General features: G+C 38.0%; 1 protein-coding gene across 3 annotated transcripts in view; it reads left to right on the plus strand.

Moving 5' to 3' along the window:
- The window catches only part of PHKB (phosphorylase kinase regulatory subunit beta), a 67,501-nt gene extending 40,001 nt beyond the window's left edge, over positions 1–27,500 (plus strand). For 2 of the 3 annotated variants that reach the window (XM_054170166.1, XM_054170164.1), the window contains 17 exons: positions 7,579–7,634; positions 7,799–7,892; positions 8,186–8,269; positions 8,658–8,762; positions 9,584–9,666; positions 9,747–9,837; positions 10,854–10,915; positions 11,004–11,166; positions 11,615–11,696; positions 14,067–14,124; positions 15,881–15,971; positions 17,247–17,449; positions 20,832–20,966; positions 23,322–23,451; positions 23,828–23,935; positions 25,204–25,344; positions 26,658–27,500. In XM_054170166.1, coding sequence (XP_054026141.1) covers positions 7,579–7,634; positions 7,799–7,892; positions 8,186–8,269; positions 8,658–8,762; positions 9,584–9,666; positions 9,747–9,837; positions 10,854–10,915; positions 11,004–11,166; positions 11,615–11,696; positions 14,067–14,124; positions 15,881–15,971; positions 17,247–17,449; positions 20,832–20,966; positions 23,322–23,451; positions 23,828–23,935; positions 25,204–25,344; positions 26,658–26,795 — 1,824 coding nt within the window. In that variant the 3' untranslated portion in view covers positions 26,796–27,500. Of the gene's footprint in view, positions 1–7,578; positions 7,635–7,798; positions 7,893–8,185; positions 8,270–8,657; positions 8,763–9,583; positions 9,667–9,746; positions 9,838–10,853; positions 10,916–11,003; positions 11,167–11,614; positions 11,697–14,066; positions 14,125–14,945; positions 15,037–15,880; positions 15,972–17,246; positions 17,450–20,831; positions 20,967–23,321; positions 23,452–23,827; positions 23,936–25,203; positions 25,345–26,657 lie in introns of all 3 variants that reach the window. The other variant, XM_054170165.1, reaches the window with a different exon arrangement.
- Positions 27,501–27,907: the final 407 nt, after the last annotated feature.

Raw genomic sequence — 27,907 nt, forward strand, 5'->3', positions numbered from 1 at the left:
ACCTGTTTCCTACTATTTCCTGTTGCCAAGGTAATCCCAGTGCCTGAGTTTTGTCTCCTTTATAATGAGCCAGTGCATCTCTTCTGCCATCTTAATGTGAGATAATGAGAGATCCAGCGACAACTTCTGTTCCCAGTTTCTTTCTTTGTTCTTACATCAAAGGATTATGAGTGCTACAGAAATTGAGCTGCTGGATATCACGTGCCCTTTAAGTGCCATCAGAAGCAGCCTGTATGGAGGCAGTGGTGCATGCAGCCCATCAATTTTTGTATTTTTTACTTTCACTTGGTTCTTGAAACCAATAACTTTTAATATGCCCCAAATGAACACTTTGGAGGAGAGAACAGTCTGTTCTAAAGATGCTGCCTGACTCGTTGGGAAATGCTTTAGTAGAAAATAATTTTTGCTGTTTGGGTGGGGGACTTGGATGATAGGGAAATCCCCAACCTTCAGAGAGAAATAGCCTCTGTTCTGAGGGCTTCCTGAAGGAGATAATAAATAGTGCAACAGTAATTTATTTTCTCGTAACTTACTCCTTGGTTGTCACTTTGTGTGTCAGTAAAGAACTTACTTAGTAAAATGCAGTTACCTAGTAAAATTCAGCAGCTTTAACCCCACATTTTCATATTTTGCTTCATCTGCAAATGATTGGGGGGGGGAGGGGATAAAGCTTTGTCACTGTTAAAAGGGAAGTCAGACAAATGGTTTCTCATTTTGAAGTGTTTATACAGTCTGCACATTCTTTCAGCATTCAACAATTGCTTGTGCAACAAGTATTCAAAAGATAAATTGTGCTCTTCTTGGACAGCTTGGTGGAGCTGATGCTTGTTAATCTTTCCTCTTAAAGGCTGTCTTCAGCTGCCTACATTTGCTAACACTTTGGCAGAAGTGCTCTGTATTTGAAATCAGAAATGTTTTTGTTGTCAGGATAAGGAAAGGAGAAGAACTTTCTCAGGCTGATCCCTGAGCATATTCAATTGAACAAGGCTGATGTTATATTCGAAAGCTAGAAATCAAGAGAGGATAAGATTAACTTTTACTTTGTCCTTTAACTTGAAAAAAAATAAATAAATCTGACTTAGATGAATATGTTCAGCAGTTCCTGTAGTTGTGCATGTCCTTTTGTGTGCAAGAGGTTGTGAGAAGGATTGCCCGTTGTTCAGTGGCAGGACAGTAAGTAAGAAAGAAGGAAGCTCTAGGGTTGCCTAGATCTGCTTATGTACCATCACTGGAAAGAACAGAGATATATTTGCTGTAGATGACTCTGCATGTTTCTTTGATATGTAAATGTTAAAACTATTCAAGATACTGCATGTGCTTCTCAGTGTGGCTTACAATAGAGAGAGGCACTTCTGAAATTGTAGGAATTCTGCACAGCTGTGGCATTAGACCTTTGTCACTATAGCCTCTCTGAGCAGTGGTGTAGAAATTGTGACCAGAATGGTCCTTGTCCCTGCAACGCTAACCAGGTGGTTGTGGAATCCGATTGATATGTTTGGTACTGAAACATGTGCTGGTGTGTTTTCTGTTGGGTTTACTGTTACATTAGTATCAGGGCAAAAGGTGCGTTCAAATCGGTCATCGTTAAGAGAAGGTTAAAGAATGAATGGCACAAGCATAGATTTATCAGTGTGACTGAGGTATGCTTTATCAGCCAAGGTCTTGCAGATAAAGACAGCAAACCTCAAGCTGTTGAAAAATATAGTATTTGTTTCCTTTATTTATAAATGATAGGGCAATATTAATCAAAATATTAATATTCTTTTGTTAATAAGAAAATGGCCCAAACTTATCCAAAGGTTCCATTGTATGGTTAGGATATATTCACAGTGGGAATGTGCAGTATTTGGGCAGCTACAACGATTTAACAATTTTATTGAAACAGGGAGGAATATAACAGAGAGAGAGAGTACCCTGGGAGCGAAATGGTGCTCGACCACAGTGGGGGGGAGACTTGACAAGAACCGTTATGCCAGAGAGGCAGTGAATTAATTACTCACAGCTGGCTGTACCCAAGTAGGGAGTGCTGCTGCTGTGTGCTAGAGGTTTTGGGGCGCACATGTGCCAGGCATGGCAGGTTGCCAGCAGGAATGCCACGTGGTCTTCGATGGCTGGTCTGGCTTCAGCAGACAGCAGGCTGTTGATGACGCTTTTCTGTGACAGGCGCTTGCTTTGTCCTGGGGAAACTGAGGCACAGTGAAATCCTAGTTGCAAGGGGAAGCAGGCTTGGCTCGGCCTCCCAAGGCTTATGGCTTCTCTCGTAGCTTGCAGTGTGCAGGCATGTGACTTTATCTGAAGCTCTGGACCAGGCAACTTGAGGCAACTTCAACCCAGACAAGGTCTGAGTAGGTTCAAGCAGGCAAAGCTTGAGCAAGGGCTTAAGCAAGGCTAGGCAAGGCTTGAGCAAGGCACAGGCAACCAGAAATCAGCCCATATATAAATCTTGTCTGAGATGGATTGGGCCAATAAGGCATTGAAACCAGCACATAGCTACCCAATTAGCAGGAGTTCTGCCAGGCTGTGGCCAGACCACACGTCCTTACCATAGATACAGGATTGTTTCAGACATGCATGGTCCTGTCCTCTTTGTTCCTTTTCCCATGTTACCCTGGCTTTCTGCAGGAAGAAGGGGAGAGAGGGGGACCATAGACACCTTTGTCTGTCTGGGTTTGTGCCGGGGCCATTTGGCCCTGCCATGACCCAAGTATCAGCTGAGAGTCTTCACTTTGACTTTTTTTAATCTCTATATGTCAAACCCACCACAATGTGCTTAAACAGTTTGAATATGTGATGATGCCATTTTATCTAATTGAGCTAATTTATACAAAATCAGTGTTTAGTATTTGCCTTAAATTGCTAGAAAAATGACTAAAACTAAAATACGAGAACACAACATTATCTTAATTATGCCTTTGGAAAAGAAAATCATTTCTTCTCTTTAATGATGTCTTGTCTCTGCCATATAGGCAAAGAACTGTTCCACTGAACTGAACAGAAAACTATTTCTAGTTTTACTAAATTTCATTCCTGGAAGGCTGAAACAAGGACATGTAAAAAATTGAGATAGCTATGTATGTAAATGTTGTTGAGGGATAACATTTTGGGAGGTGACGTCCCGAAATGAAAGGTTTTTAAGCTTTTATTTGAAGCTTTGTGCGGAGGAAATATTTCTTAGAAAGCTGCCTTTTCCATAGGGGCATGCTTCCATAGTGTGATTGCATTGACCAGAATCTCTGTAGACACTTTGCCATTGAAAAATGTGATTGACTTAATTGATCTGTGGCTTTGTTGCCACTACAAACATATGCCAGATGCCCACATAATTGTGGAGATTTAAGCAAGCGATGGAAAGTATTTTAAAAGTCCAACTTGAGTTTTACGGTTGTGAAGCAGCAGTGAAGAGCACTGGACTCACTTAAAGGTGAAATTGCTTTGGAAACCAAATCTGTAACTATAGCTGTGAATGCATCACTCATCCTAGAAAATCTTGTTAAACAGACAATTTCCTTTGTTGCAGAAAACGGTGGAATCAAATGAGCATTTATCTTAAAACCTTAATGGCCACTAATATTAATATATTAATTTTATCATACTTAAAAGGAGATGTTTTCTCTCCTAATCTAATACACAGCAAAACCTTATTTTTCATTTTCAGGAAGAGGTCTCCATATGTTCTCTCCTGGGGAAATGCCAGGGTGGAGCTGGAGCACGATTCTCTTTGCTAGATTTAGGTTTTGTTCCAAAACACAAGGAAGTCCAACAGCAATCAAAGAGGTTCTCCTTTACACTCATAATTTGCTTTGTAATGCTAAATGGTCAGCAATGTTTCAGGTTAAATCTCATTAATGAGTTAAAAAAGAAAGTGTAATCATCAATGCCCTGCTCTCTTTATTGAAAGTAAGTACTGCAGGGCATTTTCTGTGGGGATAGCTCTTTAGAACTGGATTCCTTAGCAAAGCTTATTTTATAACTCCTCTTTTCTGTCTCCAGATCAGAAGAGATTATAGTGTAACACTATTTAGGTGGCTGCATTCTGGTTTGAAAGAATCTAAGGTGTAAGATAGCTGTATACTAATAAGAATATTGGATAGATGAGATGGGAAGGGGACTTTTGAGTTTGTTTTGTGTTTTATTGGAGCATATGAAAGGTGATTTATTGCTGCCTTATAATTAATTTCATATTTAAGAAAAAATTACAATCTCACTAAATGTTGAAGTAAGACAAATTTATTTTCAGGCTTAACTTGAAATATATGCATAGGGTTCCAATTAATGACATTCTCTGATGACAGAGTATGATGACTATAGTCTTTTTATATTTTGCTTTGTAGGCTAAGGAACCATTTGTGAGGATTTCATTTAAGTTACTGGAAATTAAGGTTAATGTCTATTGATGATGTTGGGAAGAGAACAGTCAAAATGATAGACTGCTTACTTTCTCAGGGAACTAGAGAACTGGTGAATGCAGCACTAAAATTAGTAAGTGTAGATAGACTGAGATACTATAGTAAGATGATTTTTTTTCCCCCAGCTACCTTAATTATGTTTAGGCTTAGATCCTGTCAAATTTTGATAGTTTAGACAGTTGTATCGTATTATCTTCTAATTTCTGTCACCATCTCTCAAGTGTCTCTCACGCTTAACCCAATTCTAAAATGGTTAAATGTTATAGAATTTAAGGCACATGTATGTCCATATTGTGCTTCATGTAAAGCTCTGGTGTGTTAGTAGCATTGCCCATAAACAGTTCATCGGTGTTAAGCTGCTTCCAGAAGCAGATGTGTGTTGTAACACTTCTACTGTGGCAGCAAGGTGGATTATTTGGGTTAAGTACAGTTTCTTCTATTGCAGACTATTTCTGTTTCCCTCATCTTGCTCCATATGCTTGGAAATCCCAGTAGGTACCATTTTAATCAGTGTTCTTGAATATTTTCCCCATTTTCTCACATTTGCAAAATGAATGGATTTTTTTCCAAGTTCTGATATTTCCTGGGAATATGTGCAGGAAGGCATACAGTGATAGCATCTGTCCAGTCAGAGTGCAGCGCAAGACTAACACTGAGCTGCTTTCTCTGCTCATGCCACAAATGGAGTCAAGGGCTTTTCCCTTTATCCTGCCTCCAGTGGTTTATAACCTAATTAAAACTATGATTTATGTTTGGTTTTGGGGTTTTTTTAACATGTCTTTTATCTTGGCCTTCTGAAAACATGATGGCATATTTATCATTTGCACAGCATGCAGAATATAGTTGAAACAGCTCTTTCTGCCAACTATCAGTGTGAAAACGCCAGGCAGAAGGGTTGAACCTGGCGGGGGGGGTGGGTGTCTGTTGCAGTGTGTTGGGTAGACAGTGATTGATGGTGCATGAACACCACCTTAGCTTGTGGTATTAGACAAATGTGAAATCAAGCACATTCACATGGAACTTTTTACAACAAGATTTATTAAGTGAAATATTTATTTAGGAGTTTAATGCTTTCCCACATTTCTTTTTAAATATATAGCAAATACTAGTTCTCACTGTCATTATTGAAAAGGGTGATGTGTCTGTTCTCGTGAGTGTTGTATCTGTATTTGGATCTGTTTCTCTAGACCACTGCTTGTCATACTCCAGGCCTTGATATGTTAAATGACAATGAAAGTAACTTCCCATTTAATGCTACAGCAGTCCTGCAGTTGTGCAGCAATATGTATATTTTTCCACAATACTTTAAAAAACCTGACTTTATTTCACACAGATTTTGTTGTGCCAATTGTGCTGCAGATGCATTTGCTTAGTTAATGGCCCGTATTGGGACTACCAGCTACTGGCTGGTATAATTGAGTCACTGGGTACATCTGCATCTGAGAGGCATTAGTAACTGGTATTGGAGCAGGATGTACCTCCATGGAGGGGCACTGAACCATGTACAGTCCCACTCAGTTCAGCATTAATGCAGTAATAATTAAGCTGACCTTTACCTTGAAGACCATTGCCCAAGTTAGATCACAGACTGTCAATAAATCAATACAGACTTGGAGTGGATTTGCATTTTCTGAAGGCTCTTTGTTTTTTGTGTTATAAACATAGTGCTCTGATTACAGTAGAGAATTAGCTTGCTTTTTCTTACCGTTTGTATAAGTGCAATTGATAGTGTGATCACTTTATTCTGAGGAGGAAAACCTCATCACATCAGTTGACCTTCTGACTTCTTAATCTGTTCTCTTTCTGTATGCATTTTCATCATAGAATTCTTTCATGCAGCAAAAACTCCCAATTGTTTTAGCAGAAATGTAGTGTTGATAGAGGTTTGGGAAAATGTTATCAAGAACTTCTCCTGCAAAAGGGCAAGGTCTAACATCATGTCAAGGCTCTCTCAAATGCCTGAACAAGCAAGTGTTCACTCAACTTTTTGTTCTAAATCAGCCTCTCTCTATCTATCTGCACAGGAAATGCTGTACTTCTATATAATCATAGAAGATGTAGTTAACTGTTGTCATTCATGTTCTGGTAGTTTCTAGACAGAAGCAGACAAGCAACATATTAGGAATGAAAATGTCTGCTGCTCTTAGCTCTGTTGATTTTACAGTCATTGAATGAACAAGGAATAAATCATACATGTCGTTTCTTAGCTATCGATGCATGCTACCGATGAACAGAAAGGTGAACTGCCATTTCAAGACCCAGGGAGCCTACCTAATGTGCTGAATTCATTCCTATTTGCATGGTTGCCTAATGTAAATACTAGTATTTATTTTAAAAATGAAGTACCTGTGTTATAAACAAAGTGAAGAAATGCTGTTACCTCCTGTAAAATGCAATATAACTTTCATATAACCATAGAGAGTAAAACCTTTCGGAGTAAAGGGTTGAAATCATCTGTTCATCATTTTGAAGTGTTATGGTTACTCAAATAGCTGAGTTATTTTACTCTTTAGAAAACACCATATCGATGCATCATTGCACATCAGGCACAAAGGAAATGCATTCATTGTATACATTCTACATTTTTATATGAAGCAAAATGTTTCAGGGGAGATTCAGGCTGGATGTTAGAAAAAAGTTCTATACAGAAAGAGGGATTGCCCATTGGAATGGGCTGCCTGGGGAGGTGGTGGAGTCGCCATCACTGGAGGTTTTTAGGAGAAGACTTGACGGGGTACTTGGTGCTGTGGGTTAGTTGCTTGGGCGGTGTTGGATTGGTTGATGGGTTGGACGCGATGATCTTGAAGGTCTCTTCCAACCTGGTTTATTCTATGTATTCTATGTATTCTATGTTTTCTCTGTGTATTTTTCCTTAAATTAAAAACAAACACACACCAAACTAAAGAGTAGCAGTGATTGCTAGAAACCTATTTAATTCTCCAAAGTGCATCTTGCAAAGTGTTACTGATAGGACACTTTCCCCGTACTTCGAGAGGTACAAGCTTCAGTTCTGTGTTCTTTCAGTGTGTTCACACAGTAAGAGAAAGCAATGCCGACAGTCGTGTCCATTGTATTTGTGAATTGTTTAAATGCATGTTGTCCCTATTTGTGCTATAGCTAACAAAATACTTAGGTAGCTGTACTAATAAATGTTTTCTTCGTTCTTTTCTAGGGTCCTTTAGAAAATGATCTTGTAGTACATGTGGCCCTGATAGCAGAAAGTCAACGGTATGTGTTAGTTTTATTAAGAATGTGTACATCAGGTGTGTTGAATAGCAGACATATTAAAATTGATTAAGGCATTCAGGGAAGTGTACAATATAATACTTGTGTGTTTGCTGCCAAACTAATTGTTAAGGGTATTTTGTGATTTGTCATTATGTCATTTGTAGCCTACAAGTTTTTCTGAACACGTACGGAATCCTAACTCAGACTCCTCAGCAGGTGGAACCGATTCAGATATGGGCTCAAAAAGAACTTGTCAAAGTAAGGAATTTTGTATATAATATTATTTACCCATCTAAAATTTCTTCTCTGGCAACAGGAATTCATATTAAGCTATTAGACTTGCATTTCCTGGTTGTCTACCTCTTTGCCTTATTCTAATTCAGTTGCAAGATAACACTGACACTGCTCAGTTATGCCTAGTCAGAACTCACTGTGAAACTCTGAAGGCCAGTTTTTCTCTAAAACCAAATGCCCTCATCTTTCTGTTTTGAGACCTGGCAGGAGCACAGAAAATATGTATTTTACTCTATTTTCATCATTCTTTCTCACAGGCTTACTTTCATTTGGGAGTCAATAACAAACTGGGATTATCTGGAAGACCAGACAGGCCTATAGGATGCCTTGGAACATCAAAGGTTGTTGCAAGAGATGTTGATATTATTGCTGTTGATGTGTATTTCAGATAAACATTGAATTAGTGTCTGAATTATTTTAAATAGAATCAAAATGTGATTTTATTTTATGCATGTATCTTAAAGTCCTTGTGCAAGCTTACTACTTACTGTTAAAACTGTCGTATGTCTCCTAGACATCCAGTTACAGTGATGTTGGCCATGACAGGCTGAATGGTGATGAACTGCTTCAGCATACCTAATGAAAGAGCATCTACATATGTAGCTTTTAATTCATCTGTTCTACATTTATTACTTTCATGGTTTCAAAATACCTTTTTTCCTTTTTGGTTATTTCAGTGCTTCAGATATTTTAAAGAAAAGATTAATGAAAGCTTTCCTCTCTCAACAGATCTATCGAATACTAGGAAAGACTGTAGTTTGCTACTCCATCATTTTTGATCTAAGTGATTTCTACATGTCTCAGGATGTTATGATGTTGATTGATGACATTAAGGTATTTATCTGTAACTTCTCCTTTGAGAAACTGGCAAAAAGAGTCTGTAGAAGAATAAACTGTGAAGTTTGATTAAACTACAAGACTGAAAAGGGAACACTATAGGGTGTATTCTTCTAATACGAATATAAACTTGCAGTTTATGCTGGAAAGTGTATCAAGATTAATACCCTGTCAGCCTAGTACAAGTTTTTGTGAGTACCTGATGCAGGCATCCAAAGTGATTGAGAATGCTGTAGTGCAAGAAGGAAGTGATCATTTGTTTCTTTGGGAAAACAAATGTTCTTGGCCAAAAAGAGGAACGAGATGGATCTGTTGAAGGGAAATACTAAAGCCTCGGATGGAGGAAAAAATATGACTCGACTTTGCACACCTATTAAAATTTGCCTGCCTTCCCTACCTGTAAGTCAGGCAGCAGTGCAAAGCTTGCCTGTCTGGGGCCCTCTGCTTGAACAGCTACTGCCAGTGCACAGATGGTAGCACTGGTTATTCCATGCTGGGGGCTGTGATTCAAGCCCTGGACTGCCATGCACCCTTAACTGGGACATTACACAGAGCTGGGTCTACTGCACTCTCTAGTGGTTTAGTCTATGATCAGTAGATATGCTGGGAGCATTTTCGGAGGACTTGTGAAATAGCAAAGCTAGAAAGCAGCTTTGGTAAGTTGAAGAAATCTTTTGTTGTTTAATGGCTATGGGTTTTTTTCAGTCTGATGGGATTTTCAGTGCTGTTACTATAAGGTATCTCACACTGTATATTCTGATATGTTGTCCTTGTATATCCATAATTTTTTTGTGACTAAGGTGTTATTTCTTCCCTAGAACGCACTGCAGTTCATCAAGCAGTATTGGAAAATGCATGGCCGTCCACTCTTCGTTGTACTTATCCGTGAAGACAATATAAGGTAGAGAGAGCTAAAAACATCACTTGCAGTGTGGTATTTTCCTAAGTGCATGATTAATGCAGTTCTGTTTCACATTTCAGAGGGAGCAGATTCAATCCAATATTAGATATGTTGGCAGCCTTTAGAAAGGGGGTTGTTGGAGGAGTGAAAGTTCATGTTGACAGAGTACAGGTATGTTTTTCCTGAATGGTGTTTTCTTAAAACCTGTTCCAACAAAATAGATACTGAAGCTTTGTGAACTGTAGTCAGCTGTTTCCTTTAGATACCTATGTGTAAACATGCCTGGAAACAGAACATGTGAGAAACTGGGTGAATGCTCTTGCTTCTTGTAAAATATACAAAATGTCATTTCACTTTAAAATGTGTGTGTTTGGAAGACTTGGAGCTCCTTTCCAATTTTCACCTTCACTGACATCTGCTTGAACACGATGACAATAAGTCAAACAAGACACTAGCAATAAAAGCAAAGCTTTTTTTTTAGTTCTTTCTTCTCACAGTGTAACAGAGCAGCGTTTTACTGTAACTTGTGTACAGTGGAAAAGGAATTTAACATGCAAACTCGGATCAAAAAGCGGTCTTAAAAATACTGTAGTACAGTAAGTTCCCTCTGGCAATACATAAATAGGAAGTACATGTAAATTCAGAGTGAATTCGTTGTACTGACTACATCAGATAAAACAATATGGAATTTCAGGTATGTCCTATTCGGAGACAGAAGTATTTGTCATGCATTTGACAGGCAGACTGAGGCAGGCATGCTTGGACCGTGGCATGACTATGGAGTAGGAAATACTGTTGTGCTTTCCCGTAATATGAGACTGACAGGAAAACTGCACATCCCTCAGTGATCCCTGAAACTGAGTATTATGATGCAGAACATGGGTATCATGCAGGACTCTAAGGAACAAATTCTTGATCTCCAGTGTTCAGTGGAGGAGGCTGCATATTGCAGGCAAAAGAACAGCAGAATGCTAGCAGAGACAGCAGCTCTGAAAGACTTCTGCTGTCTTAGGTGAGACTTCAAAAAAGAAGAATAAGACTCTGAAAGTGTAAGGATATTTGCAACTGTAGATTAAGAAACTACTTTCTCAGTGGAAACCACCAGCAACATAGAGAGACCAAAAGAAAACCCTATGGTTATGTGCATTTCTGCATCTTTTTTAACTTTTCTCAATTTTTCATTTCAGACATTAATCTCTGGCGCAGTTGTTGAACAACTTGACTTCCTAAGAATCACTGAAACAGAAGAGTAAGGCTATGTGTAAATAATAATGAAGAAGTATTTGATAGTTACAGTATTTTCTGAACTCTGAAAAAATTATATTCTTATTTTCCAGGGCTCCTCTATTTAGGAGTTTGGAGGAGCTTGATCTTCCAAAACATTCAAAGGTCAAGAGACAGTCTAGTACTCCAAATGCATCTGATCTTGAGCAGCAACCCGATATAAATATTAATGACTGGAAAAACAAGTCAACGTATGAAATCCTGCAGAAACTTAATGTAAGAAAACAGATACAGTGTAACTTCATTCTCATTTTTTAACAGCAGCCTACTTAGAGCAACGTGAAGAGTGTCACGGTTCAACATTAATAATGTGGTGGAGTCTCTGATGTTGACAACCCTAATATCACAGAATTTTCTGGCCCTTCATGCTGTGATTGTTGGTTTCCATTTCTCCCAGATACCCAAATAAACTTCTGGTAATAAACCACCATCTAGAAGGGGATCCATTTGTTGTCTGTCTTATGAATAGATATTTTATTGCTAGACTAAAATTCAAAAGACTTCAACAGTTGTTAATTCACTGATAGCCTGGTACCTTCATTACAATAGCATTACAATTGGCTTCACTTAAGATTTGTAATGGCTCTTTTGGTGTTGCTTCACTGAAAATGTAGAGGCTATTCCAGGTTGTGTCATTGCTGATTTGTGTTTTTGTTTTTTTAAGGATTGCAATTGCCTAGCAAGTCAAGCATTGCTCTCAAGTATATTGCTTAAGAGGGAAGGACCGAATTTCATCACCAAGGAAGGTAAGTAAGGTCTTTTTTGTTTGACTATTCTGAGTATCCCAGGAAGTAGCTGTATGTTACTTATAATAAACAATAATGGCCATGCATGCAGGCACTTGGGTAGCTCTTTTCCTTGCCATTTAATCAATTCCTGCATTAAATGGGACATACAAATTGAAGGAGTGGTGGGGAATGAGCTGCTAAATACAGGAACTCTTTTTGATGGATTGTAGGCAGGTGCTGCTACCTGGTTGTAATTTTGACTGTACAGATACAAAACATAGGGAATTGGGCCTGTATAGAAAAGTGAAATGGTGTTTACAATGGTCTTGAAATGTATGAGGCTTACTCTGATTTTGTATTATGGCTTTGGATCAAAGCACAGCATTTAAATATATGTAAAATAATTCAGAAGAGGATACTAAGGTTTGTGGCTTTTGTGCTGCAAGGCGTGGTGGTGGTTTTGTTTTTCCCACAGACTGCTTATTAGCTCCCCTTGAATATTCCTCAGAAAAGGGGAATGTTAAGACCTGATCATATTCTCTTAGCTCTTTTTCTAGCAGTGTAACTTACCACCTCATGTTATGGAGTCCTGCTTCATTTGATGTAAGAGAGCTGGTTCTTGTGATTAGCTGTCATTGTGCCATATAAAGATGTTATTTTCATACCACTATATTAAAAATATTATGGAGAACAATGGAGAGTAGAATAACATTGCACAGTGCGTTGTTGAAACACAATGTGAACCAAAGTCACGGCTGGAATCTGAGCATCAGGCATCCATAGACTCTGAAGCAGCTCTTTTGTCACTATTTCCTATACCTTTGTCAAGTTTAGAGAGCCTTAGTAGGTTTCTTTAGTCCTTTTTGGGCTATGTCCTTTTGCTCTGGAAACAACCTGAGGCAGACTTGCTACCCCTGTAAGCGCTTTTGACCATTAGATCTCTTGAAACCATCTAGGTCAAAACCATACCATTGTGCCTCAGACTGTTCACAGCTAGCTTGTATAGACATTCTTGTGCCATCCCATATGAATCAGTAGCTGATGATAACCTTTTTAATATGTACCTTGCATTAAAGAGTCTGAGTTACAGACTACAAGCTCCTGTCCTCCTACAACTGGAGATTACGAAGTCTGACATTAAATAATCACACAATCAATAAAATATAAATCTAAAAATAAAAGCTGAAGAACCTTGAGTGTTCCAGCTGATGGGCACAGGCTATGATTTTGTGAGTCAGCTTCTGTTACTGTTGGTACGGATGAACTAACAGTTCACCAGTGTCTGGCATGCAAAATACTGCTATTCCACCTGAGAATTTAAAATACAGAAGCTAAATGAAGTCTAAATAATGGAATGTTTTCCACCACTCTTAAGATAATGGTCCCCAGTTGACCCCTGCACAGCTGAAGAGAGATGTCAGTATAGCAAGTTGATATGCTGTGATCAACTATGGGCTGACAAAAGAATGGTATCTGTTGTGCTGATTAAGGTAATTCCCATGCTTCATGCCTTCTCTGAATCTGGACTACCTCCTTTGACCTAGAAGCAGTGCTCTTCTGTTTTCCTGCCCTGTTTTTCTTAGGTCACTTCACAAAATGTTCTCTTTGGTATACAGAAAATCAGCTTGGAGCAATAGTAATAAATCACTGATAAGTCTTCTAGGTCTGTTCAGCATCCCCTGTTTGTTGCCTTGACAAGAGCAGTGCTGTAATGCAGCTGATGACCAAAGCTACACAGTCACTGCAGTGCCTTTGTGGCCACCTGATCCTGCTTATTCAGTGCAGAGCTGCAAAGCAATGAAAGATCCTCTTTTTCACACCGTCCCAACTTGCTGTAAAATCAGTCTCATGTCCCACGTGATTAACCAGTGATCTGTTGTTCACAAACAAAGCCAAAAACAACTGGTGCCTTGGAGATCAGCTATCACAAACGTGTGGTATGTCCAAACACAATGCACTTGGATGAACTGTACCACCAAGCACAAGGCTTCCTTCTTGTTTACTGTAGGCTTTAGCTCAACAAAAGAGCAAGACAGTGGAGAGAGTATCCAAAACACAATCTGCAGTCTGAGAATGTACCTTTATAGGCCAGATCTGTACGTAGATGAATTTTCCCCACTAGAAGAAGAGGTGATTATGAGAGGTCTCTGTATATAGCATGAGGAACAAATTAATCTGAATCAGGTTTGGCTTCTTGTGTACAACTAGAGAAGAGGGGACTTGATTGCATCTAAATTTTAGATATTCAGCACAGTAGGTAAGTGCTTTACAAAAGCTGATTCAGAATTACATGTGATCTCATCACATTTATCTTATTACTGTTAAATGACAACTTGTGCATCTTTTTTGCTTATACTTTGGTTTTGTGGCTTTTTTTAATGCATTTAGGTACTGTTGCTGAGCATATTGAAAGAATCTATAGACGAGCTGGCAGCAAAAAGCTGTGGTTTGTATATGTATATATTTATCTATAAATATCTATGTCACTTTTCTTTTGCATCAATTTCTTTCCCCCTAATATGGTTCTAGAGATTAAAGCTTGAAGAGGGGGGAGGGGGAAGGAGAGCTATACTGACTGAATTGTAAATGATAAAGCTGCAGATGTGCTTTATAATGCTTTCTTTAAAAATAGGTATTCTCTTACTTTTTTTCCTTAATATAAAAAGAGTATTAATCATCTGATTTGCTGTGAGTGTTAGTCACAATGTACAGTTCTCATGAAATTCAAATAATTTATTTCTTAGAGGGTATATTATCAGTAGCTTTCTGTAGCAAGGCTGATGATACAACAGAAATCAATTAAGTTGATCAAGGCTGATGATGCAACAGAAATCAATTAAGTTGCTACATGTACGCAGTTCATTGCCCCAAAGTCATTTACTTTGAGCTTGATTTTTGTCACAATAACTTTAAAAGGGTTCAGCAAGTAGGTTAGTATTTACATGTTGTTTATTAGTTTCCCTGTCCTGAATCTCAGTAGAACTTATTTATTATTTTTTTAATTGAAGAAATTAATTGAGCCTGTCCTGAATTCTGGTCTCTCAATCTAACTGTTCCTAACAGAGGAGTCTGTAAATTTAAAACCTGCTTTTCATTTTTCATTTTACTGCTGATACAGTAAATTGGGCCTTTGCCTATAATAAGGTAGAACCAAAATACCTTGGTGGTATTTCTTGTAATGAAGAAAAGTCAGAAGTATTTTTAGGAGCAAAATATGTAAACTACTTTTTGTTTCTCTTCTATGGTTGCCATGTGAAATACATATAGGCTGGTGGTGCGCTACAGTGCTGCATTTGCACAGAAATTTTCCTCTTCTATAGTCACACATATTACTACTTTACTGGTACATGGAAAACAGGTAAAGTGCCCAGAAGTCTGAAATGGAGCTCCTTGTGAGCTTTTTTTCTTATTTGCATTTTGCTAGTATCAGCTAATGCGTTTTTGAAATGTTTTGCTCAAGCTTGTATCACTTTTCACAGGAATCAGCATCATCTGTTTGTATTTTTTTACTAACACTGTAGAATATTACAGCCTGGTCATTATCTCTGTGGATAGATTATTCTCAGCAGCCTTAAAGCCTTTGCTAGAAATGCTCAAATGTAGGTCTATTCGGTTTTATTTTGGCAGGAAATTACTGTTGAAGTAATTTATATCTGTAACCATCAGCTGGATATATGGGGGGGAAAAAAAAGGTTTTGTTAGAAGTTACTGCTAAGTAAACTAGCAATTTACCCAAGTCTCTTCTTTTTTATGCTGCACATGTGAAATTACCTCAGCATGGAAACAGAACAGGCTTGGTGTTACGTGTTGTACTTGCTCTTGCAAATTTTTTCTTGCTTAAGCAGACTCAAAATTACAAAGGTCATTGCAAAATCATGGAAATGCCACAGAAGAGAAGCTGGTGTCTCTTAGCTGTCTGTTTTCAAGAGGATGCTGAGAAAAGACCAACAAGCTTTTTGTGGAGCTGGCAGTTTAATGAGTTCCGACTAAATTTCTTTTCAATCAGTTAATGAATACTTACACTAAAACTGAAAATCCATAGAAAAATATGTAAAATCTGATCCAAATTCTTCTTTATGAATACTGTATGTATTTGGTGAGTCAGTTTTGAGATCTCTGCTGTGGCAGACTTCAAATCTCTTCATGAATTCATTAAACTAGCTTTTGATATGTAGTGGGATTGCTCTGTTTTCTGCCCTCAGGTCTGTTGTGCGCTTCACAGCAAGTCTTTTAGGTAAACTAGTGGACAGCCTTGCACCATCTATTACTAATGTTTTAGTGCAGGGCAAGCAGGTAAGTCTTTACTCCTGAGAAATGTGTTACAGAATAACAGAGATTAAATAAATGGGCTTTCTAATTTCGAAGACCGCTGATGCTTCTTTTAAAAGTACTCAATGACTTAAAAATCCTTTCTGAATAAGACATCTCTTTATTTTCTCTGGATTTTTCTAATACTTGCATATACTCTGAGCTAATAAATTTCTTTAAGGCAGAACAGTATTGAAAAGGCAGTTTAGAGTCTAGATAAGAAGGGAAAAGGTCTTATTTACATAACTCCTTAGGTTTTAGATATATACCCTCATCTCACAAAAGCAGAGTGAAGTAATAAAGCTTCTTTTTAAGATGTAGTTAATGAAGAGGTAGTCCCTCTCTCGGTAATAGAGCATAAGACAACAACAGATGGGTGCCAACTCAGCAAAAAGTCTTCCAGGAGTTTGGTTTTCTGTTCCAGGTATCGGTGTTTCTTTCCTAAGGAGTTTTTTTTTCCTTTTTCCTCTCAGCACAGTAATTTTAATCAAGTTCATGAAGAGCTGTTTCCAAATAATGGCATACTATGTATTTTTGTATTAAAATAGGTGTAGGTGTATTCTTAACTGTGTGCAATGCTATCATGGCAGATTTGTCTTACTCCAGCCTGAGATCTGGGCCTGTGCTTCAGGCACCATATAGCTGTAGAGGAAGCCACACCTGCATGAGGCATGATTTGTAGTTGTTTTATATTCAGCCTGTTAACTGACCTTGCCTTTACTGATCCCTCTAGAAAAAACAATTTTTACAGGTTAAAAATTAGTGTTGCTGTGTTTTACTGACAATAAACTAAAAGCCAGTCAGAATTCTAACAAAACTCCGGTGCATCAGTCTGGTACCAGCAAGATTTTCTTAAGCCTTTCTGTTTTAGGATGCTATTAGAAATAAGAAAACAGGACTAATTACTTGATTACTGAATTTTAAGTGAGCTTCACAACTGAAATGTCAGCAATGAAAGTTTCTCTCAACCTCATGTACAGGTGTGACTGTAGCCAGTCTTGAAGGCACAGCAGTGGTGTTTAATTGTTGTTTTAACGTGGAACGCTATGCTCCGTCTGCACTATGGTGTCCAGTGGATTTTGTTATTTTGATAGCATCCAACTAACAGTCTTAACAAAGCATTGGTCACTGCCATAAAAGTACTTTTGCATTGTGAAATTTTAACAAGAAAAGCAGAGTTCGTGAAGTTTCACTTCTGAATTCTTCTACGGTACTTTTATTCCTGCCTCTATCTTCTGAGTTGTTCTCAATATCTCATAGGTGACGCTGGGAGCTTTTGGCCAAGAGGAAGAAGTTATTTCTAATCCCTTATCCCCAGGAGAGATTAAGAACATCCTCTATGAGAAGTGTAATTTACAAGATGAAAGAGAAGCTGTAGTTCAGCAGGAACTTGTCATACATATTGGCTGGATCATCTCAAATTCGCCGGAACTTTTCAGCGGTATGCTGAAGATACGGATTGGGTCAGTAAAATCTCTCTTGCTGTTCCTGTTACTACTGTTGTATGGGAACATAAGGTAGTGCAGTGATGGTTGCTACATTGCAAAAGTCATTTACAGAAGATGATGCTCAGCTTTATATTTCTTGGAAGCATGCTTTAAATTGGCATGCTGAAAATGGCTACACATCTCATCTAAAATTTGTCAGTCAGGAGCATCAAGTGGAGGAGAGGCCATCCTTGTAACAGCCCAGTTGAAGTTTTCCTAATACAGAGATCACGATTTGCTCTTTATGCAAGGGCAGCAAGGCTGCCTCTACAGAAAGCTTTTTATTCTGTACTAGGTACATGTGTGATGCAGCTGTTTAGGTGGGCACTTGGCACAGATTTAATTATGGTAAGCATGTGCTGTGGACAGAGTCCTAATGGATGATAACTTCCTTGGCCTCTAGCACACTTATCAGACAGGATAGAGGGACATGGCTGGAGGCCCGGGAAGTACTGTACACTGGCAGGAAGGGAAGAATCAAGAGGTAGAGAGGACAGGAAGAGTTTTCATTGTCAGACTTTCTTTAGTTGAGGAAGGAGAAGGAAAAATTGCACTCTAGGAGTAAGGCTTCTGGGTGAGGCCATCATCTTTTTGTTCAATTGATCCATCACCGATGTGATGTAGCTACGGGGCAAATGGGTAAAGGGTAGAGACTGAATAAACGTAGTAATGTAGGAAAGATGCAGCTTGAATTTGATTCCCTTCTGAAAGCATGCTCCTCTCTATGCTTCTAGTTGCGGTCTCTGGTTTTTACCAAGTGCTCAGGCCATGATATATCCTTATCTAAATCAGTTTTAAGAGTCTAGTATTCATGAGCAACAAATCCCTTGGAAACAGTGTTTCAAGGTACTTCAACTATTTTATTCCAGAATTTCAGCACCATCTGTCCAAAAAGATAGTTTGTTTTTTTGGAGTGTTGCCTATAATGAGGACTTCAGGTAATAAAAGCCTTCTGTAGTTCAAATGTATTTCCTATTACAGCTTTTCTTAGAAGGTTTTGAGGCACAAGGCATATTTCCAGGGCTCAGTGAATGGGAATATGATATCTGGCATAACAAAGACATTGCTCAAGAGCAGCTCTGCACACAAATATACTTAACTGCTGTGGTAAAGATCTCTCCTAACCTGTTGCTAAAACCCCATAACCAAAACACACCCCTCTCAGCTGAACAGTATCCCTGTTACAGACACTCCTCCGTTTCGAAGCTCTACCATGCTAAGCTGTAGAGGTTAGGCTAAACTATACATTTCTTAGAAACCACAAATCTGAATCAAGTTTAATACATCATTTACCTACAGGATTGTTCTCTTCAGTTCTTTGATAAGGTGACCTTATCAGAAAGACTAGAAATAGTGTTCCACTAAAAAGTGTTCCATCCTACAGTACCTTCATTGACTTGGCTATTTACAGAAATCAACTATTTTATCACATTTAGGAAGAGACAGGTGCATTTGAATAATCACTTTTTTGAAGAGGCCAGGTGCTACTGACTGAGGTTTACAGGATCAGTGAGCATGCTTTAAAATTAGAATTTAAATGTTCCATCTTCCATGGTTTTTTTTTCAGGGAAAATAAAGTATTCAACACTGGAGGTAGAAACCAGCAGTCTCTTTTCTAGCACACAAGATTCAGCCTTCCAGGTTAGCAGTACATACTGGTCATTATCAAACCAAAACCACTTCACCAGTATTTAACTGCAAGTACATCTCTCCTTTCACACTTAAATACCTTTTCTGTACTTTCTACAGATCATGTTACTCCTTTTGCCTCCCCTTCCTCATTCTCCATAACTAATCCTTTTTGCAATTACTTTTTATTTCCTTCCAGGTTAATGCTTTTTTTCCATTTCAGTGTTACCACCCACGCCAGTGAGCAAAATCAACCTACTCCCAGAAACACCATTCCAGTTTAATAACAATTCGATTTAGTGCCTTGTTATTGATTTGTTTTCAGGCTTTCAAGTTGAAATAGATCAAGTTCCTGACAGACTTACTACTGTAAAAGCCTCCAACCAACTGCCTTCTACCCACCTCTTATCAGTGTAGAATTTGGTTGGAGGTCCACCCTTGAATTTGCTGTTTTGTAGGTCTACTGCAAAAAGAAAATGCCAGTGGATGACTTCCACACAAATCCATTAGAGTCACCAGTGAAGAAAAGAACCAATTCCTAAGCCAGTTGTGTTTGTCAGGCTTAGTAACAGGAGGAGGACACTGTTCACCCACTAAAATAAATACATGCAGTGTGTTTTGGATAATGTATTATGTCTACCTTACCTCATGTTCTCTTCTATCTTGCACCTTCAGTGAATGGTCCTAGAAACCTCAAACGTAAAGCAATGCTGAATGAGTTGGCCTAACCTCTCAGAATTTCTTATAGATAGTAAAAATCCTTCAGAAACTATTGTGACTTGAGTTACATAAACATCCTGTACCTTGCAGCCTAAATAATCACAGGCCTGTGCACTACGGGTATTCTGATGATGAAGTGACTCTCTTAGGGATACTCTGCATTTTCTGATTAACAGAGTAAGACTCTTTGGTATAACCCAGACTTGGTCAGGTGTTACATGATGTACTGTGTGAAGAAAAACTACTCAAGTTTCTTCTCCCTTCTGACAGTAATACCTACTTGAACTGAAGCAGTGTAGATGGGAAGAGAGTAAGTTCAATGCTCAGTTATTTTGCTTCAGATGTATCCATACTTTATTTCATCTTTATTATATTAGAGGCTGTAGCACTATTCTGTAGACAGTGAAGAATAAAACTCAGCATTTACTTCAGTAATTTGAAACATTCTGCTCTGATTCCTAAGGCTAAAAAAAAAAAATCTTCACTCTTACCATATATTTATTTAATCAAATACTTTCAAAAAAGAGTAGCAGAAGAAAAGTGAGTGCAAAAAGGATTTTCAAAGGCTAAAACTATAAATAAGCCCTGAGATATTTTTACATTTCAAATAAGTTTTTTATGCTGTTTGTTTTTTATTAATCATCAGCAAAATGCATATACTGTCAGAGCACAACTTTGAGTACAAATTTTAATATCAACAGGCAGGTAAATGTTTGTCTTAGTGACCATGGGATGAAGGGGAATGTGATCAAATGTATCTTCCCTAAGAAGTGGGTTGTGAAGAACACTCTTCCTAATCTGCACGTGATCCTTTTCAGTTCATATCACACTGCAAACAAACACACCATCTGAGTAAATTCCACAATACAGCAAGAGTAGTGCAGTATTTGATACCGAGAGCCAAACAGCAGGACCATGGGGAATTATTATGAGTTGTTTTATTAGACTAATTTTTCATCTTTGGAAACTTCATGCTGAATTAATAAATGTGTTGCTCTCTTCACTTCAGATGGATTATCCATGCTATGAAGCATGAATTGAAAATCCGTGCGGGGGATATGCCAGCCAGAGACTTGTACCAGATGTCCCCTAGTGAAGTGAAACAGCTTCTGTTGGATATTCTTCAACCACAGCAGCAGGGGAGGTAATGAGATGTGTGGGTTTGTGGCACCTGTTTTCATTCATAATAGGCTATTCGAGTAATTTTCATTTCTGAACTACTTTGTATACATCTGAAATCACCAGACATAATGCAATCAGTGATATCCTTATTTAAGGAAAGGTAAGAGGCAAAAAGGCACTTTCATATTCCTTCACCTGTGTCCAGGTTCTACATTTATTTCTTTTATATTGCATCTTCCCTTTTCAGCTTTATCTTTGTGGAAGTCTGACTTCGTATCAGTAATCTCTATACTTCGGCAGTAATGCGAGGCATTATATTCTTCAATGCCAGAAATTACTTAAGTAGGTAGTATTAAGTAACCAGTAAGAATAGTGTCTGCTCTTCAGTGCCCTCTTTCTTCTACCTTATTATTTGAATTAAGAACAGATGGCTCTCTAGAATTCTCAAGAGAGTGTGGTGTAATCTTTCCTCCATGCTGTAACTAGCTGCTGGAAAGAGCATTCATTGTGATCCAAAGCGGGCAAGACAGAAGTTTAAATTACAGTATTTCTACTTAACTATATTGGTAAGATGAAGTCAAAAGTCCTCCTGGAGGTTTTACTTGTAATTAAGTTAAAATTTCACACATAATCCTGCTGATAATTTCCATACTTCTTGACTGAATGGATGATGGCCTTTTTACTCAACAAAGAGGAAATCTACCATATGGCATAATACTTATGCTCCTGATTAATTCAAAAAATATTCTTCCCCCCCTCCAAGCTTGAGAAGGAAGCTCCTTCAACAGGTGTCTGCTCTCTTAACTAATCTGTGTGATGGAGAATCTCTTAGTCTGACTGTATACACTCTCCCCCACATGCCTTTCAGCGTCTTCATTGTGGTTATTAATGCTTGCTGCTTAGTTGCAGTCTCTATGCATGTTGAGGTTGACATTATTCCTCTAAAACCTTAGCAGAGCTACGCTAGGGTTTCTCTTCACATCATTTTCCATTAAATACTATGCTATTTACGAAACAATTTAGTCAATTACAGTAAGCAATTCAAGCAAGTCTTACCTGAATTGTCACAGTGCTTTCTGTGTTTAGTTCTGTTAACATATGACAGCAGGGTCAGCAGTGCTCTGGTTGATTTTTCAGGGGAGGATGAATATTTTTTTCAGGCATTATCCGAGTACAAAAGCTAGCCAGCATATCCTTCAAAACCTCCTATCTTTACTTTCTTCCTGTAGAGCATTACTAGCTCTCTTCAGTGACTTGGTTTGAAAAGTTCTTTTCCTGGCAGGAACCACAGAACACTGTCTCCTTGCATTTTCTTTCTGCAACTGTTTTTTCTACTGTTATGATTTTAGAAAAATCTCTCAGCTAGTGTGATACCATATATCACTGCCAATTGCTTTGTCATTCGTGAAGGGCTAGTGATATATTTACCTCTCTAACAGTCTCTCCATGACTAACCTCTCTCAAGTTTTTCATGGAGGGTAAAATTTTTGCCATTTTCTTACCTCTTACATGAGGGCCAAAGGTAAGATACCAGCTGGAAATAGAGATTTTGCCAGCTGAAAACAGACTTCCATGGATACTTTTTGACCTTTTTATACAGGTCTTAAGACTGCAAGTAGCCTTTTTAAGATGGAGCATTGTTCTTTTAGTGGTCTAAACACTTATAAAACTTGTATTTAAGATTAATTTTTATTCAACACAAGATCTTTTTGTTTCATCAGGTACACTGACCTCTGCTAAACCAAACAATTTTACTGACTAGTTTTAGTCTTAATGTAGCAAGTTAACCTAGCAATACAAACAGGAAAACTAAGAAAAAGCAAACAAAACAAACCAACCAACACCACACCACCACAACAAATCAGCATTAGTGCTGAATTTCATTTGAACTAGGCTACATTGCCAAGCATTTTGTATTTTACAGATGCAGTTGTATTTATGGACTGAATTTTTTGCCTATTGTAATATGATAAAATACTGGGGGTTTCAGTTGGTATACATTCAGCTGTCATAGGTACCACACAGTGACTTTTGGTTTTGCTTATGGTAATTTGCAGTGATTAGACATGATAAATTCAGCCTCCTACTGATAGTGTGCTGCACTGCAGAGATTAAACAGTTAATTCTTTTCCATTTGTTACATGAAACACAAACACACATCTAGCATTCTAATCTCTACCTGCTGAACATCTTGGGTTTATTTGCTTTAGACAGCAACGTACCAGAAAGCTCCCATACACTGCATGTGTGTCATGAATATGGATTTAGTATCACTGCTTACCTTACTGGCTCACATCACAGAACATGACTTGGTTCCGCAGCTGTAATGTTGGGGGGTTTGTTTAAACTTCATATTCTCCATTTCCTTTGTCCACAGAAGCTGGCTCAACAGAAGACAGCTAGATGGTTCTCTCAATCGAACTCCTGCTGGATTCTATGATCGGGTGTGGCAGATCTTGGAGAGAACCCCCAACGGTTTAATTGTGGCAGGGAAGTTTTTACCACAGGTAAAACTGGCAGATATGCTCAGTTATTTCTGTTCTACCCAACTATTAATGGGGAATTATTTTATCACTAATGTCTGTTTTGTGCTATTATGTATTACTTAAGGTAATTTGTTCCTGTTAAGATTTTTGTTTGTTTGTATTTTTGTGGTGCAGTACAATTTTAATAGAATGGAATTTGGTTATTTCTATTAAAACACCTTTATAAAAGCTTAAGTCTAGGAGACCCTTTCCAAGTCATGAAGTCTGCTCCTTTATTGATCCTACAGTAATCATATTTCTTGTTTGAGTATTACTTATTCAAGGATAAAAGCTCACTTTGAGGTGGTTTTGATTTCATGTAAATGGTCTTTGAGTGAAAGTATTATTTGTTTTTCAGCAACCAACCTTATCCGATATGACGATGTATGAAAGGAATTTTTCCCTTCTAGTTGAAGATATGCTGCAAAATATCGACCAGCCAGAATACAGGCAAATTATTGTAGAGGTCTGTGCCCTACAGTGAATGAAATTTTCTACTGTTCATGAGTATGTTATAGCTTAGAATCAAAACCAACATAGCTGAGGCTCAAATATTTGCGGAAATAGCATTTTAAATATAAACACTTGCTTCAGTGGTTTCTCCATAGTTTTGCATAATTAAACAGGTTCCTGTTAACATGTTCAGAATATATTAAGTTCTTGATGTTCTTTCCCCTTCAGAAAATAGATTAATATTAATGACAGTGCCAATACATTTAGGTCGCAGGAGGTGAAAAGTAGTAAGGGGAACAAAGTAGCCTGCCTTCAAGCCTTCTTAGCCTTTGCCATCTCCTAACAGTTTTCTATGTTCTAAATAACGGTTTGCCCTGCAACAAACCCCTCTTTCCCATTTTGCTGATGGTGTCTAGTGAGTTGCTTCATGCTATGGAGTCAAGCTTCCCTACGTTCCCACACTTAACAGTACAGCAAGAGGCTGTTTAAACTCCTTCCCCACCACTGCACGTAATGTGTACTTTGTGAACAGATCGAGAGCATCTGCACCATTTGTAACTGACATCTGTGCTGTCAGCAGCATTCATTGTTAGCTCCCAAGTATATGCCTCTGGTGCTTGTGAGTATACCTCCACAGTCAAATCAAATCCTCAGTTCTGGCTAACAACTAATGGTCGTGCTGCTTGTGGGAATATCCCCAGTTTTTGCTGAAAGTTGACATAATTATCAAAACCCAAGATGAGCAATATAGACTCTGCCCACTTGTAACTATTATGAAAGGTCACTGTCACTCATGTTTGCCTTTCTTTTTTAACCCTCTTTCAGATACAGGAAATATAAATTCTCTCAAACAGTTTTCATTGGTGTCTATTTGGGGCTTTTTTTATGAAGTCTGTCATAGTACAATTATTCCAGATGTGATTATACCTCAAAACATTGTTCAGTGTTTGCTGCTTTTCATCCCCTCCATTGCCTTAACACCAGCATTTCTGTAGCCATGCAGTGGACCTGAATAAACTGGAAAACAACTTCCTTGGCTCCCAGCTAAGTTAGATGTTCATGTCAATCATTTACATGGTGCCCTTCACTAGGTAGTCACCAGAACCTATAATCTTTCAGAAAAGCAATTCTTTATCAGAGTAAAAAATCTATTATCTGTGCCATTGTTAAATAGCTGCCTGCTTGAAAGAGGCATATGCAGTTATTAACAGGACTTTTGTGTAAACCTGAACTTAAGAAATAAAATGCAAAGTCTTACAGTCTTTTTCTGTTACATTTCAGTTATTGATGGTTATATCTGTTATTTTGGAGAGAAATCCTGAGCTAGCGTTCCAGGACAAAGTGGACTTAGACAAAGTGGTGCAAGAAGCATTTCATGACTTTCAGAAAGATCACAGCAGTCCAAAAGGAGCTGAAGAACAAGTGAGTAAAATATTTCTGTCTTAGGGAACTTAACCATTCTTATTGAAGTCAGTTATAAATGTTAGCTCTGCATCGTTCAGAATAAAAAGCAATCGGTATGAATTCAGAGTGGAACACACAAAATCCTAAAATGCAAAACTATCCTTAGCCACTGATTTTTGTGCTAGAATTGTCTTCACCAACTAACAAGCTTTTAATCTCTAAGGCTTTAAAGTTCCAAAAAAATGTAATTTGATCATTAAATAGCTTTTAAGGTTTACTTCACTGGGATTTTAGGCTTTATGCTTCAAATGCATTTAAAGATTCTCCCTACAAGTTTTAGTGCCTCAAAGCTCTGAAATTCTGTAATAAACCCAAGTTCATTGAACTCATTGAAGGAGGAAATATAAGTAAAGCAGGTACTGAGCATGATCTTCCTCACTCTGTCCTGGTGTTTCACTGTATTGTACACAAGATAGTGAGAGATACCTGTGCCCACTAATCTATTGATTCATACTAACATGCAACAGCACTTCCCGTTGCTGCATTTAGCTCCTTTTCTGGAACCTGACTCTCCCATGTTCCCAGGTATATGCGCAGTGGCAGTTAACTGTAGCCTGTTTGGGCTTGTTCTACTGATAGTCTGTCTCAAGCTTTCCTAAAAAACACAGCTAAAAACTCCAAAGATGTCTGAATTATGCTCTTCTATTAAACTGACTTGCAACTGTTCTCTGCTCTTCATTTAATAGAACTAAGCCATTTCCTGAACTGAACAATATAGAATTTGTCAGTAAGCAACTATTTCAACATCATTCACTGTACAAAGCAGGTGTTCTCTGAAGGAAACCTGCTTTGTTGATCCGATTTAATGAATTAGTTCATGTGCTACCTCTGGTATCTTCTTGGGATTAAATATTTTTTTTCTTCTGAATAAATCTTTAGTTGGTGTCTCTCCATGTACATCTACAGGCCTGGTTCTCAGTCACACTGAGATAGCCTAGTGAGTTACTGCACAGTCATTTTCTCAATGCATGTTTTACAAGAGCAGTTGTTCTCTGACGCTACATTAAACACAGAAAAGGCAGCACTATCTATACAGGACTGGAAAATTCAGTAAAGAGATAAATGCAGTGCATTTCAGTCATCTGTTTTCCACATAGTCAGGTAAGTGGATGTGGAAGATGTGTGAAAGATAAGCAGAATGACACTATAGCTTTAGAGTCCAAAGAATACATTTGCATTTATAACCTATTTGTCATGTTCCTCTTGTTCACCTGTCTCTGGATGCTTGACATAATCAACACTAACAGAACCATCTTCTCCCTCCCCTGCAGGGTGACATGACTGCCTTCTACAACACTCACCCAACTGGGAAAAAGGGAACATGCAGCTACTTGAGTAAGGCTGTGATCACTTTATTGCTGGAAGGGGAAATGAAACCAAGCAATGATGATCCTTGTACCATTAGCTAAAGCCTGAAACACATCATAGGAAATTTTGCCTTTTTTTTTTTTAGTGTTCCATATATTTTTCTTGCATATATTAAAATATTGTTCTGAAGAGTAACCCTGGCTAGTAATACAAGTTACAAAGTAGTTTGCTAATGAAAGTGCCATTAAAGATATTAAGTGCCACCTAATTTCTTTCCTTTCTCAACTATGCAGCATGAGACTAAGCACATGAAGTTAGTTCTATGATATTTGATTAAGCTGAACAGGATTGTATTTATGATCTCCAATTGTGTTTCACATAATTGGTAGCCTCCAAAGAAATGAGATTTTTGTCTTTATACCTCTATTTATTTATGATTGCAAACAAGTGTATTGCATATTCTAAATTAAATTTGGAAAATACCATAATTGACATGCATGCCAATCACTGGAAGTGCAAAAGTCTTTCTATTCTATACACAAATTGGAGGTGAAGGTGAAATAGTTATTTACATTTTTTTCTGTATCAGTTCAATTCACAGTAGATGTTTAGGTGTGTTGTAAAATTTACTAGCTGATAATTTGTTATACAGGCTTCATCCTAAAGGAGCCACTTTTTACCTCTAGCAATAAATAGCACTGCATTTTCCCAACCTTTTAGACACCTCTAAGTTAATAAAGGAAACGTGGTAACAAGGTAAAAGTTAGTTTACAAAAATAGCATCCAAGCTGTATTTGAAGTTAACATCAATGAGAAAAAAACATGTATTCTATAAGCTATCAATGTATTAGAGAATTCAAGATGGAAACACTGTGTGCTATGTTCTCTATTTTTGCAAAAAGTACAAAAAGCAAATGCTTGTAAAAAACCCTGTCAATAAAAATACTTCAAGCTATCTGCAGATTCCATTATGTTGTCTTTATGTGTTACCAGAATGGCCTAGAACGGAGCATGGAAGAGGAGTTTTTATCTGAACATGTGGGCAGTGGTTAATGCTCTCCCAGTTTGCAGGACTTCCCCCAAAAATCACCGAATCAATCCTTCTCAAGCCAACATGGCAGCATAGTTTGTTGTTGGAGGAGGACACTAAGCCATTAATAAATTTATTGTCAAATGTTGTGGAGAATGAGTAAGGTTGGATAAGCTAATTTTG

This window comes from Dryobates pubescens, chromosome 19, assembly GCF_014839835.1.
Source record: "Dryobates pubescens isolate bDryPub1 chromosome 19, bDryPub1.pri, whole genome shotgun sequence".
Taxonomy (NCBI): domain Eukaryota; kingdom Metazoa; phylum Chordata; class Aves; order Piciformes; family Picidae; genus Dryobates; species Dryobates pubescens.